The sequence below is a fragment of the Aptenodytes patagonicus genome, chromosome 4, assembly GCF_965638725.1.
Source record: "Aptenodytes patagonicus chromosome 4, bAptPat1.pri.cur, whole genome shotgun sequence".
In the NCBI taxonomy this organism is placed as follows: domain Eukaryota; kingdom Metazoa; phylum Chordata; class Aves; order Sphenisciformes; family Spheniscidae; genus Aptenodytes; species Aptenodytes patagonicus.
In genome coordinates this window covers 59432242-59446110 of record NC_134952.1, presented here as the reverse complement: position 1 = coordinate 59446110, position 13869 = coordinate 59432242, and the positions used below count along the sequence as shown (strand labels likewise).

The following is a 13869-nucleotide window of genomic DNA, read 5'->3' as shown; positions in this document are numbered from 1 at the left end:
GATGTCAAAGATGTTCTATATTTATTATTGGTCACTGACAAAATTTTAATAATCAACAGGTTTGAGATCTCTTCCCAGTTTGAAACAGTTATTTACTTGTTTGCAAAGCAAAAGGATTTTTTTAATTACCAAGTTAGGGGTGGCAAATCACCTTCTCTGTGACTGTTGCCAAGCTCAATTTTATGACCTAGTTGCTTTGAAAATAACTCTGAGTACTAAGACTGAACTTGGGAGAAGATGGCAGCATGCTTTTCACTTTGCATTATGAAGGAAGGGGGGACCTATTTTTCTCTTAAACTTTTCATCCAACTTCATAATTTTTAACTTCCTACCACACTTAAGGTAAAATTGAGAGAAGGTTATAAAAATTGTATTGGTCAAATAATGAGAAAATCAACCTTATTTAGAGTCTTGGTCCCACTAAAGTCAATAGCAAAACCCCCATTAACTTCAAGGTGCCCATGACTTTTCTCCTGGAGACCACCCAAAAGTTTTGTACTCTTTCGGCAAGTGTATGCTCATTAGAATTCAAGCCTTTGTATGAGACTTACAGTATTTACTCCACTGGGTTTCTCAAATCTCACTCTTGTAGTCAAGAAAAATAAGACTTCCAGCATCTAGCAGTGAAGTAAATGCTTAAAAATGAGGACCACATGTAACCTTAAAATTCAGATACATTGGTTTAGTTTTAGAAGTAAAGTAGCTGGTAAGCTTTCAGCTGAACAAACTATGCAAAATGTCTGCCTGACTTAACATTTTTTTCTGAAATAGATATGCTTGAATCTGAATCCAGTTTTAAGTAAACAGCAAAAGTCACCTTTCGAAATAGTTGAATTATAGATGCTAACTACTTGGGTACATTTGGCTGCTTCTATCACATTTAACTTTTCTTGTGGACCAAAAGTATGGCTACTGAGAATGCTATTTCATTTTTACTCATTATCCACTCCAGTAGCAATCTTGCCTAATATATTAGATGTTCTGTTTAAAAATGTCAATTGTGTATTTCTGCTTACTATATAGCTTCTTGTTCAAGATATTAATTTGAGATCCCAAAAGAGTAGTATCATCGTAGTCTAAATACTTGTGTGCATCTATAAGTACTTGCTATTTTCAGTACTGTCTTTGCTCTTTCTCAAACCTCAGTGCTTGCACATTTTTATAGCACACATGCCTTCTGCAAGAGTTCATTCTAAAAGTTGCTTTTAACCCCTGTTAAAATAAGCACTTGAACTACCTGTTGTGTGATACACATACAGCCTGGACTGTAGCTTGTTAGGAGGGTAGATTTTCATAATATCATGGATGACCATTACTAAGGATAAGGGCCTTTTTTTTTTTTTCTTCCCCTTCACTTTGCAGGGGGAGTTATTAATCTGTCAGTGCCTATAGTGCTAACAGCTACTCAAGAAGACAAAGAAAGACTGGATGGGTGTACAGCAATTGCACTGGTGTATGAAGGTCGCCGTGTGGCCATTCTCCGTAATCCTGAATTCTACGAGCACAGGAAAGAGGAACGCTGTGCTAGGCAATGGGGAACGACATGCAAGGAACACCCTTATATCAAGGTGTGTGTTTAAAAGTTGAAAATCTAGTCCTATTAGCTATACTGTTTGTGGAGCTGCAAATTAAGCGAAGCTGATGTCTGTGACTGGTGTATTTCAACAGCAAAACTACTTTGAGAACTAATTAAAACATTTGAGCAGAAACAAAGGTGATTTTTTTTCTTTTTGTTCTATGCAGCTGTTGAATAGTCTGCACTTAGTGTGAAAATCTGTCAATATGTGCACATGAAATAAATTTAGAATGTACGGTAGAATCTGTGCTACAGAAGAGGGAACTTTGCCCTCTAGTGTGCCTAGGAAACGCATCCCTCTGTGTAGGCAGATGGATCATCAAAGCTCCTTAATCAGTGGATATATGCATTGTGAAGGCAAGAAGACTTCTATTCTGCCTGCATGTGGAGCACATGAGAACTGCCTGGTTTAGATACTTTTGAAATAGGCCCCGTTCCTGGAGAGTTCATCATTTAACTCTCTGGGGAGCTATTTCCCATCCATTGTGTTCAGTGTGTTTTATTATCTTGACCTTATGTGTATGTCATACTGAAATACTCCAATCGTAACATACTCATAGCAATGCTGTGTTGGTTTTGCAAGCTGATGTAAATGTTGCATCTTAGCTCTGCATTGGCAAAATATGTTTCTTTCTCCATTTGTCTCTATAATAGCATTTTGTTTACAACTATGACAACGTCATATAAAAAGAAATCAAACAAACCTCAAATTATGAGCTTGCTGTTAAAAAGGGAAAGCCTTTGATGTGTTCTAAAAGTATCTGTATCACTAATACTTATGTGAAAACTACGGAGTTTTTGACTTCTTTATTAATGTATAATCAATTTTTTTATTAATGTGTAATGATAATTACTGACTGAAGTTGTATTCAGGAGTATATCTGAAAAAGGACATCTCCTGCTAGATACAAGTAAGAGTATTCTGGAAGATTTTCAAAGCTCTTGATGTGTTCTGTGCTGATGAACATAAGAGTACATCTTTATTGAAAACTGAACACAAATTTAAGAAATTCTAAGAAAATCTCATGCAGACAAGATTTGAATGACTTGTTATAATGCATTAGTAATTACTGAATGACATGGCTGAAACTAATGTAGACGATGAGGAACTATGTTCTTATGTCTGTACTGGTGTGCATAGTAGTATCACAACAGCATATGAATGTGTGCATAGTAGTATCATGACAGCACACGAATCTGGTGGCCCTTCTAAATTAATCAGAAATCTTTGGGTGCCTGAGAGTTACTGTAGTGCAGAGTTTTCTCATCTTCATATCTTTATCACACATTCCCCCCACCTTGGTAATATGTCAAAGTTGGGCATTTTTTCTGGGAAGGGGGTGGTGACTGTAGCATCATTTAATTCCAGCAGGTCCTCTGTCTCAAAGCAAAAATAAAATTAAGTGTGGATTTTTCAATTTAACATCTTGGCTCGTGGGTTTAGTATGTAATGTGTTATGTTATATCAACATTTGTTGTCATCTTTGATAATTTTTTAGCCTTATCTAATTTAGAAATGTGTATGAAACTTGGAAGTTTTTTGTGGTTCTATCTTCAAAAGAAAATGCATTGTCAGAAATTAGCAACTTCTGAGTGATTTCTGTGGCCATTGCTAGAGTATGTTAAGCAGCTTGCCATAATTATTTTTTGATAACAAGTGAGGTGATATTTGAAGATAAAAAAAGAATTCTAGTGAGTGTACAATATATGTTGCCTTGGTAAAGTGCGACCTTGAAATAAATCCAAAAGCTGTCCTACTTCAAAGATTCTGATTTTATTCGTAAATTAAAGTGTGTGAGTAGTTAATCAGAACTGTTTTATTTGTTACTCTATTGCTGACCAGAACCCTGTGAACTGCAGGGTGATACTGGAACTGCATTTGCTTTGACCAACAACTATAAAGCATGCAACTTCATTGTACTTAATATATTAGGCTTTCCAGCCACTATCTCTTTTTGTCAAGTAATAATGTTGGTTAAGAATACTGGCTACTTACATTTCTATATATTAAAAAAATCCTTTATTTTGAAAGAACAGCATATGCCTACTGAAGATTTGTGCATCTCTCCTGCACCATGGTATAACATGTCTGGACTATGTTCCAGTAATTTTATTCTTTTTTTTAAACATTGATGCTTGACTTGAGACTGTCAAAATTAACCTGAAACTCTTCCCTTCGTAAAGATGTACCCACATTGCAATGCTCTAGATGCTCAGGGGAAGCTGACAACCAATCCTAACAAGGATTTTCCTTTCTTTTCTTAGATGGTTATGGAGCAAGGGAACTGGCTTGTAGGTGGAGATCTACAGGTCCTTGATCGTATTTATTGGAATGATGGACTTGATCAATACCGTCTCACTCCAGCTGAACTAAGGCAGAAATTCAAGGAAATGAATGCCGGTGAGTAAATTTTTCTTGTTCTGTTTCTTCCTGCAAAGTTTTATTCAAATGCCTGCTGCCTCAATACCACAGGGGCTAGCATTGTTTCAAGGATGAAGATTTTGAATGCTCTCTTAGGTGACATTCTTTGCCTTTTACTGGTATTAGTTTTTATGATCTCAGGCATTGCATTGCCTAAATATACAGGAGAAGCTGATAATGCCTGAGGTTCTGTATTTTATCTTTCCATGCACACTAGACATGTTACTAATGCAAGAAAAGATAATGTTAAAATGTAGTAGAATGTGACTGAAAAACTACCAGGTTCGGCTAAAACCGTAGAGGGTTGAAGGCTGAGCTTTTATGCTCTTCTATTTTTAAGTCTGTTCCATGCTACTTCTGGGGAGCAAAGCTTATGACAGTAATGCAAGTAGACTGGTGCAAAGTGGAATGTATCACAGTTTAAAAAAAATTGTGAGCTAACTGCTAGCTTTATATTGCAGAAGAAACAAAACAGTTTTTCTCACTAAAGCAGTTGCGTTAGGCAGATAAATAAGAGGCTGAGTAATGTCATAAAGCAGAGAACAATCAAACACATTGCCTTCATTGTGGCAGCGACTGGCAAGCAGCTGCTAAGCACTTCTAAGTGTGAGGGAAGAGATTAATCTCAAGAATGCAAACCGAGATTGGTTCTGAGCTCCTGTCTTTTTTCAGTGTGGTCAGTATTTCCAGGATCTGCCGGTTTGAGATACTAGTCTTTGTTTTAGCTAGCCTCTAAATAAATATATTTGATACCTGAAAAAACCCTGTTCTCTAGATTTCATTGGTTCCTTATTGGGAAACCTCTCAGTTATGGTGATTTTACTGTCTTGCAGGGTACCTTAGTTCATCTTAATTTGCAGAAGGGAGAAATCCTAGTTGTGTCAGGGTTTTTCATTGAAGGCTTTGTAATACTTTGGAATAGCAGTTAGCCTTGCTTTGTTCTTACTGTGCGTAAACTCTACTAAGCTGTTTAGGTGGAGAAAACTTATTAAGGCACATTAAATCCCTTTTTATTTGTTTTGTTGCAAACATGTCCATTTGTTCTCCTGATGATACATTGACCCTTTAAGACAGGTATCATAGTTTGATTTCCTCTTAGAATTTAACTTTATATTATATGCTCATGCAAGTGAAAAATCCAAAGAGAAGATTATAGCTATTGGAGAAACTAGAGTAATTCTGCAGAAATCTCAAAAATGAAGGAAGTTGACTTATGGTTTTTTTAGTATGGTTGTTTTTTATTAGTTTTGCTTATTGAGTATAGTGATTTTATAATAATTCATAATCCTTTAATGACCTGTGACTACTGCAATTATACTTGTTTAGTAGAGTTCAGAGGAAAGATTGTACAGAGGAAAGATTCCCCCCCCCCCCCATGGCTGTACAACTGATAAAATAATTTACTTTCCTTATATCTTTTGTCTGTTTCTTCTCCATAGATGCTGTCTTTGCATTCCAGTTACGCAACCCGGTACACAATGGGCATGCTCTTTTAATGCAGGATACTCATAAGCAGCTTTTGGAACGTGGCTACCGGCGCCCAGTTTTACTCTTGCATCCACTTGGAGGCTGGACAAAGGAGGATGATGTTCCTCTCATGTGGCGCATGAAGCAACATGCTGCAGTACTGGAGGAGGGAATCTTGAATCCAGAAACAACAGTGGTGGCTATATTCCCTTCCCCTATGATGTATGCTGGACCAACTGAGGTAAATACATCAAGAGTTTAAAACAAAACCAAACCCCTTTGATAGTGCACTAAAGTATTTCGTGCTATGCCTGATGTTTGTGCACTGTGGGTTTTTTTTTTAATGGAGAGAGGAGACTAATTTTCCTTGGGAAACCAGATTGCAAAGGCTCCCTCTGTTATCAACCAAAACATTCTTCTATGAAGAAACTTCTATATTGGAGGATTTTGCTGGAAATGGTGGGAGACAATATAGGGTTTATGTGCTCCTTTCTTTACAGTTATAAGGGTATGTCCTTTTTTACAGTATTTTTCAGAAGGAATTATCAAGACCTGTTAACATACCAAATAGTTGTCCTGAATGTTAAGATACTTAAGTTTCATGACTGTTAAGCAAAAGTTTGTATGTTGGAGGGCTATACACAAAAAAAAAAAAGTCTTTGTTTATTTTTTGGCAAACTTAATTCAGAGAGAATTGTTTCAAGGCTTTTGTATGAAAAAAATCTTTGGCAACACTTTATTTAGAAAGTCCAACCTCAGGTCTTGGGTTGGAATCCCTAGAGGTTTGTGGGAAGCAGCAGAGAGAATAAATGCTCTCATTTGAGGGCAATTCCTTTAGGGGATATTGGTTCTCCATCTCATTACTTTTTTGGTGGTTCTTCCCTCCCCCCCCCCCCCCCGCCATGAGTCGCAGGAAGTTGCAATTCTGACCAGGCTGAAGAGGTTAACTTTGTGGTAGCTTTTTGATAGATAGGAGATCTCACCAGAGGAATTAAATTAGACAGGTGTCGCTTATTTTCTGCTGGCCAGTTGTCTGATCAAACAGAGCTTGCACTGCCTTTCAGTCCAGAGAAAAAACTGTAGTCCAGATCTAGTTGAGGCATCTAAGTGAGTTACTGTAGGGAATACTGTGCTGTTCCCATAGACCCTTTGTGAGAATTAACAGAAATCTTCTACTTTGGTCTTGTATTCACGAGCATATGAGGAGGAACAAGGTCCATGATCCTTATTCTGAACAGAGTAAGAGTTTTCTCCTAACCTATATGGCATTTCCAGTGACCTCAGAGTACGGCCTGACAATAACGTTTGTAGCCAAGTAATAAAAGAGACTCTTCCTTTAATCATTTTCCATAGGTCATTTAAAAGATATTGGTACCAGATTTGTTTCTGTAGCACAGGTGCTTTACAGAACAACAAGCAGCTGTTAGTATGGTTATCCACAGGATGGATGTGGCCTTCCAGTCTGTAAAGATTTTAATGGACATGTTTCATAAGCGTCAATTTAGCAATTTTGTATTTTTAACATTCCTGATAATTACCTTGGAGAAAAGAAACAGTTCTATAAGGGAAAATTCTGTATCAAAATGCAATAAATTCACTTGCTTAGGAAAGTAAATATGTTCTGAAGTAGCATGGATGCATAGAAATGGGACAAGAGGTGCTAGTTTTATGTCTCAGTCATGTGGTTTACATTGTTCTAAATTGTCTTAGTCAAATAGCTTCACTTATTCGAAATGGAGTTCTTACTTGCTGTTACCCAAATGACAACATGAAACTTAGATTTCTTAACTATGCTAGAACAGTTTCAGAGAATATGCTGCTAGCTGCTGTGGTATGCTGGAATTTCATGTGTATGGCCCACTCTGTACTTGTAACATAAATATTAAAATTATTAGCACAGCTATCAGCATCCGGATGCTTCCATAGCACCCTATATGCTTGAATAGCAGTTGAATCCATCATGTGTAATGTCTGGCTGTGGTCAAGATGAAAACTGATACCAACAGTACCCTCATAACTCATGACTTGTTCCTAATTTCATTATGTGACTACTGATTTACAGAACTCTGTCCATATTAACTGCAAAACTTCCTTCTTGAATGGTTTCTATAACGATTAGTTGTAGAACTAATGTAGAATTAACAGTTAGTTACTACTTTGAAAAATCACTTTTGAGCTTCTTGCCTACAGCTTATTAACATAGAACAGCATGCACAGTGCCTAAAATAGGAAACACTGATTTTGTTTTATGTAAAGATTTGCAGTAAGCAGATGAAAGTTTGTTTTGTAATGGAAGGAAAATTTATCCATGACACTGTCCATTTACTACAAGGTAGCGGCAGCAACTCTTGTTCTATGATTTGCAGGGTTTTTCCCTCCTGCCTCCCCTTCTTTTTTTTCCCTTTAGTGCTTGACAGATGTTTTGACAGATGTTTATTACTGTTCAACTTGCAAAGCTATTTTACACTATGTAGTTACTGGGTAGGCCCTTTACTTTTTTGTGAAGGTAAGGCTGCGCATGTAAGAAACTACTGTTATATACTTACTAGGTTTTTTTTAAACTCTTCTCTGAGTATTCTTTGGCAGGTACTAAGCTATATAGATGGTATGACAGTTCTTTCAGGGGAACGCTTCCCAGTATGAGAATATATTGATATTTCCTGAAGTCGTGTGTCTGTTACCTAAAGTAATGTAATAGTTATTTTACTTTTCCTGTACTGTACAGTTAAATTTTCTTTTGAAAATATTACATATAAAAATGAATTAAGAAAATTCACTAACAGTCCTATAACATGAGAAGTCTAAAAACTGTCATAAGTGTAACATATCTAACAGTCTAGGATCTAGTAAATACTGCAAACAGTCTTTGGGAGGAAAAACAAATCCTCTCACCATATTTAGTAAAAGAGATGCATTTCTAAATAATTTGAAAGCATTTCTTTGGTTGTAGGGTGCAGATGATTGAATAGTCTGTGTGCAGAATTTCCTTTGGAGTATTTTTTTACCTTCAGTAGTAACTGAGCTATAAGGAAAAAAGTAAAAATCAAGCTGTTCGTCATGAAACCACTCATTTTGAAATGTGCAACAAAGTAATGTGGGAAAGCTGTTTGTCTTCAAATACTTCAAATATTAGGTGGAAGGGAGTTGGTGCATCCCAACAAAAATTCAGTAAAGCTAAAGTTTCTGATTTTGACATTGGTTCCTCCCCAGTTTATATAGATGTGTTAGAATCAAATTATTTCAGAATGGTTGGGGAAAAGTGACTAAATAGTTACCAAAACTAGAGTTGCTTTATCAGTTTTCATCTTGGAAGCTTGTGGTATAAGTAGGAAGTCTTAGTGACAGGCAGGCTGTGAAAGCCTATTCCGAGCATTCGTGTGCAGTATGTACCTAGTTTATATGTCCTTTGGGTCTTAATATTGACACAGACTAAGTGTTAAAGGCCTGCCTTGGACAACATCCTTGCCACATGCACCAGGTGAAAATGCTGAGCATGGCTAATTTTTCTGTTTTAATGTGTAGATAGGTTGATTAGATCACTTGAGAACACTGTGTTTTAGAAGCCTATCTTGTCTTTCTTCCAGTGAGATGTTTGGCAGCTATCTATTGGTCAGGGTGTCTTTTTAGAGGAATTACTGTGGTTAAAATAGAGCAATATACGGCTAGATCCCACTAAGCTTCCCAAAGCAGTTGCTTTTGCATTAATTTTTTTATATAAAAGGAAAGGGATGGAGGGTGACATCAGGAAGAACTGAGCTAAGAAATGGATGAGCTCCATCTTTCTTGCCCTGATTATACTGTTCCAAACACTGTGGTAAAATAGTTTAAGTATCCTAATGTGCAAATGAAACGGGAATAGTATGTCTTAACTGTAAGTTTGGTGGTGATTCACATAATTGATTCTTTGTTTTGTTGTGGCTCCATAGTAAAAATCATGTCTGATTAGGGAAAAAGTGGTAATTATACAATGCATGCACATTTTAAGGGTCATATTTTGACTGTTTTCTTCTGTTAACTGTTTTTTCCTGTCTCTGTTCTAGGTTCAGTGGCACTGTAGATCACGGATGGTTGCAGGAGCTAACTTCTACATTGTAGGGCGAGATCCAGCAGGGATGCCACACCCTGACACTGGGAAAGATCTGTATGAACCAACCCATGGTGCCAAAGTGTTGACAATGGCTCCAGGCCTCAGAGCACTGGAAATTGTACCCTTCAGAGTTGCAGCTTATAATAAAAAAAAGAAGTGCATGGATTATTATGACTCTGATCAGTAAGTTGTATTTTCGTTTTAAGACTTTTTGAGCAATAGCTGCCTTTTACACCCCCGCCTCCATAAAAAAATTGGTTTTAATTAAATTCTTATTGCTCAAAGATGGCAGTGTTTAGATGTGGTTTTACATCACGAATGCAGCTTGACTTCAGCATGATTTGGGTGCGGTTTCACAGCACAACTAACCCGATCCAACTTTAGCTGCCCCTGGAAGCTCTTCTTTTCCTCCCAGGTACTGGAGTTTCTCTAATTCTGGAACATGTTGGCACAGATTGCTAAATCCACAGAAAAATATTACTATTTATTATAATGGTAAGATTAGCTTTCTGCTGGTTTATCTTTCTAAATATGCTTCTCGGGTGTTAAGTATGCATCAGATACGATGGAAGAGAAACAATGAGAGAGTGCAGCAGGGGGAAGATAGTGGACAGGAAAGGGTGACAAATAGCTATTTGCTCTGTTTAACAATAATGCAAAATGATGCCCTAAGTCCATTGTATGTCCCAGGGTTTTCAGCCATGGTTTTTTTTTTTTTTTGTTTGACCCAGTTACAGGACAGGTAATTTCACCTTCTGCATGTTCCAGTATTATTTTTCACTTGTGTGGCATAGCGGAGTCCAAAACTCACTGTATGTGTTGCTGTGGTGCCAATGAGTGGGACTGGGAAGATGACTTGTCATTATAGTTTAAACCTCTTCATTTAGATTATTGAGCTGTACTTTTGCTTTACATCAAACTGCAGTTGTAGTTAGTACTGAAATGCAAACTGTTAAGCAAGATGTTTTTCTAAAAAACATTTGTATCTTTTATATTCTGACTATTTCCTACTGCTTCTAACTAAAGAAGTATGTCTGTACAACACAGTTCATCTTTGAAAGCATGAAATCAGCATGGGATGGATTGATCTGTAAAAATGAACCCATCTCTTACCTCTTGTTCTTCAGCTGCTTATGCTGCAGTTACGCTGAGTATAAAAGTCTCCAAGGATGTCACTGTGGCTTGTGACAGTCGACCAACAAGTTTTATTCAGCAGTTTGTGTCTTTCTTACAGTGAATTATGTTTATTAGTAGATAGTGTGCTGGCTTAACCTTGATTGTAAATTATGTAACTGCTTTATATTTCAGCAGTAAATTCCAAGCACCTGAATTAGTCTGCTTTATTTTTAAAAGCTGCAAAGTGTTATCGTCTCTTACATAACTAAATATAACTTTATGGTATGTTCTTCTGTTGTTTGGAAATCATAAGCAGCATGATAAAGGCAAGTCTGTTGAAACCTGACAAGAATTAAAATAGTTTCGCTGTGTATTACTCTACAATGTCCATATGTGTTTAGAAATTTGATGATTTGCTACATTGCAGATGTTTTAAAATTGAAGCTAATCAGGGACGCTTATTTAGCAGTTGTAGTTTGCTGATGCTGTTCTTCCTTCCTCCTCCCTCCCATATAGGCAGCATTCCAGAGTAAGGTTCTCCTTAGTGCTGTGAAGCTTCTTTTTGGATGGCATTGCAGCAGGGTTTTTTTTTCTCAAGTGGAGCTATGGACAGTAGCGTCAGATCAGACCTATGCCCTGGTACATATGGTATTTTCATTAGGAGGAATAAAATCAGCAGGAAGGATACTCCTAGCATATATGACATGAAAGTCTTTTCCTAAACTTATTGCCTCTTAGCTAGCTATTGAACGCTTCACTACCTTTGTGCCTTTCGTTATTTGAGATGCATCTAGAAGTCCTCATTGCTGTGCACAGTAACTAGATTGTGATGTAAATATTGCTAGTTTTATGCAAACATTATAACATAAGGTTCAAAAAGCTGTTGTAGTAGATACTATGGGTATTTGTCCTGTTTGTTGTCCCAGTAATTCAGCAAGTTTTAGAAGATAAATACATAAAGATTAAAGTGAAATAGTTGTACTGGTGTGTCATTTCTTAATAATTTGGCACAGAAGGGGAGCAGCAACGTGAGAGGCCAGAATTCTCATTGTATAGAACAGAAAATCTTTGTAGAAGAATATTGATTCTGTGATCATTGATACTGTACTCTTAGGATAGATTTGATTTAGATCAAGGGGAGTAAAATGTTCTGTCATTAGCCAGAGCAAATGATAAAAAAATAAATAAATCTGTGGTAACAGGTTTTGCCTTTTGTCACAGACTGCATTATGTGCACCCTATTATCCTTTCATCATGCCTGTGGGGACCCTTTGGTTTGAGACTTTTTTTTTCTGTTTCTGTCACTGTCTTGGAAAAAAGACCATGCTGCTATTAGTGTGCAGTTTTGCCCTGCTGCTGTCAGAATGTAAGACCATTTGTCCTGTCCTTCCCTAGATGCTGTTTGTAAACTACAGGGTGGACTGGAGTGCAGCAGCAATCCTCTAGATGGCAATGCGGACACATGCAGACTCCCTGAAAAGAGAGCCATTATTGCTCCTGCTTGCCATAGACAGAACACTGTGGTAGGCTCCAGACAGAATTAGAGCTTGGGTGGGTGCAGCTGGCTGCATTTCAAGATAGTCTGTGTAATGCTGAAAATGTGGCAGACTCCTGGACCATGTGGTGTTTGACTCTGTAAGGATGATGGCAGGGAATAGAGGATTGTCTGGAAATATGGGAGGATCGGTACTGGTGGAAGACCCTTGGGTGTGAAATAGTGATGTTCGTGGAAATCTTTCCTGAGCTCACCGCTTACCTGGTGAAAAACACAGTATGAAAATGTGGGGAAGAGGGTTGTATGCATAGAAGCGTTGCTCTGACTTGTTTTGGAAATGGGTAACTTGATTTCTATTGCACCTTTCTCAGTTCTTTGAGGCTTGGAGACTTGACAGCCAGCTAGGCAATTCAAGAATTTACATCACTAATGGATTCACAGAAGGTTATGGCAAGTGGGTTTCCCTTGGACCGAGCTATGGCTGAGCTGTGTGTCTTAGCTGCTGGAAGTAGTTATTCTCTCCCTGAGTGGTCATCTCTTCTATTCTTTCAGGCCTCCTAGACTTCTCTATCTGGGAAGGTGCTTGTGAGAAGCCATAATGGGCACCATCTGCTATCTTGGGTGTGCCTCTAATTTGGCAGAGTTGGGCCCACACCTGGCTTGGCAGCAAAGACATGCAGAGGTTATTGCAGTTGGGCTCTTTGATGTTAGTGAATTATCTTTCCACTTCTGAAGGCAATCTCAAGCCATGGGGACGATGGGGGATGAATCTTTGGCTAGTGGTGAGAGGTTACCAAAAGCTTGATCCAACTGCCAGAAGGATGTCTGACAAGTTGGGGCTGCAGCATTAGCAGTGGCAGAGTTGCTTTGCTTGTGACATTTCTAAACATTAATGCTCAGCTTTTATGAGAAAGGTGTAACAGTTGCTGATAGCATTCCATGTATGCCTATGGGGGCTAGGTTTTCACATGCTGGGTTGGTACTGGTCAGCTACATACCATAAGATACTGTGCAACTATGTGATACCTTGCTGTGGCTAAGCTGCTCGTGACCTGGTGGCAAGCCTGGGAAGCATCAAAAAGCCTACCACTGGCCCTGCCTCCAAATTAGTAACAAAGGCCCTTACTTCTCAGGTGTGCTGCCTGTGATTCTAAGAGGTCATTGTTTTAAGGTCTTCAGCTCCCAAAGGTGTCCATGCAAGTGCAGTTTTGTGGAGTTGATACAGAAGTTAAGTTTGTTTCTCACTTCCATTAGTATCCTCCAGAATGCATGCTGCCCTTGGAGTTTCAGTAGATCCCGTATCTCTGCTTGGGAACAGTCTGGAGAACATGATCGTTAGCTTTGAGCGTAAGGGCCTCAACGCTGCTGGTTAACAATGTTGAGCTGCTGTGGTGCTGTGCTGGAGCTGAAGTCACTTGGCAGCGCGTGTATCTACATGTACCCCTGTTTATAAGGAAAGGCAGAGATATCCTCATTGCATTCAGGGACAATCATGGAGCATTGTGCGTGAGGAAAGGGGGTAAGAAAAGACTGATGTAAAAGCCTTTATACTAGCTGCGCAGCAACTGTAGCTGCAGAATGGTGCACAAAGTTTAACTTGTATAAATTGTTTGACTAAAGTTACCCTTTAAAATATTAAGACCTGCGAACAACCAATGACTTTGAAACTGTATTTGTATTTTACATTGTGAAGCCACCACAATTTT

The 13869-nt window shown here is 38.1% G+C and overlaps 1 protein-coding gene across 2 annotated transcripts in view; it reads left to right on the top strand.

Annotated features, from left to right (window-relative positions):
• The window catches only part of PAPSS1 (3'-phosphoadenosine 5'-phosphosulfate synthase 1), a 56640-nt gene that overhangs the window by 36283 nt on the left and 6488 nt on the right, over positions 1–13869 (top strand). For both annotated transcript variants that reach the window (XM_076336865.1, XM_076336864.1), the window contains exons 8-11: positions 1363–1568; positions 3842–3977; positions 5438–5706; positions 9506–9735. In XM_076336865.1, coding sequence (XP_076192980.1) covers positions 1363–1568; positions 3842–3977; positions 5438–5706; positions 9506–9735 — 841 coding nt within the window. The remainder of the gene's footprint in view (positions 1–1362; positions 1569–3841; positions 3978–5437; positions 5707–9505; positions 9736–13869) is intronic.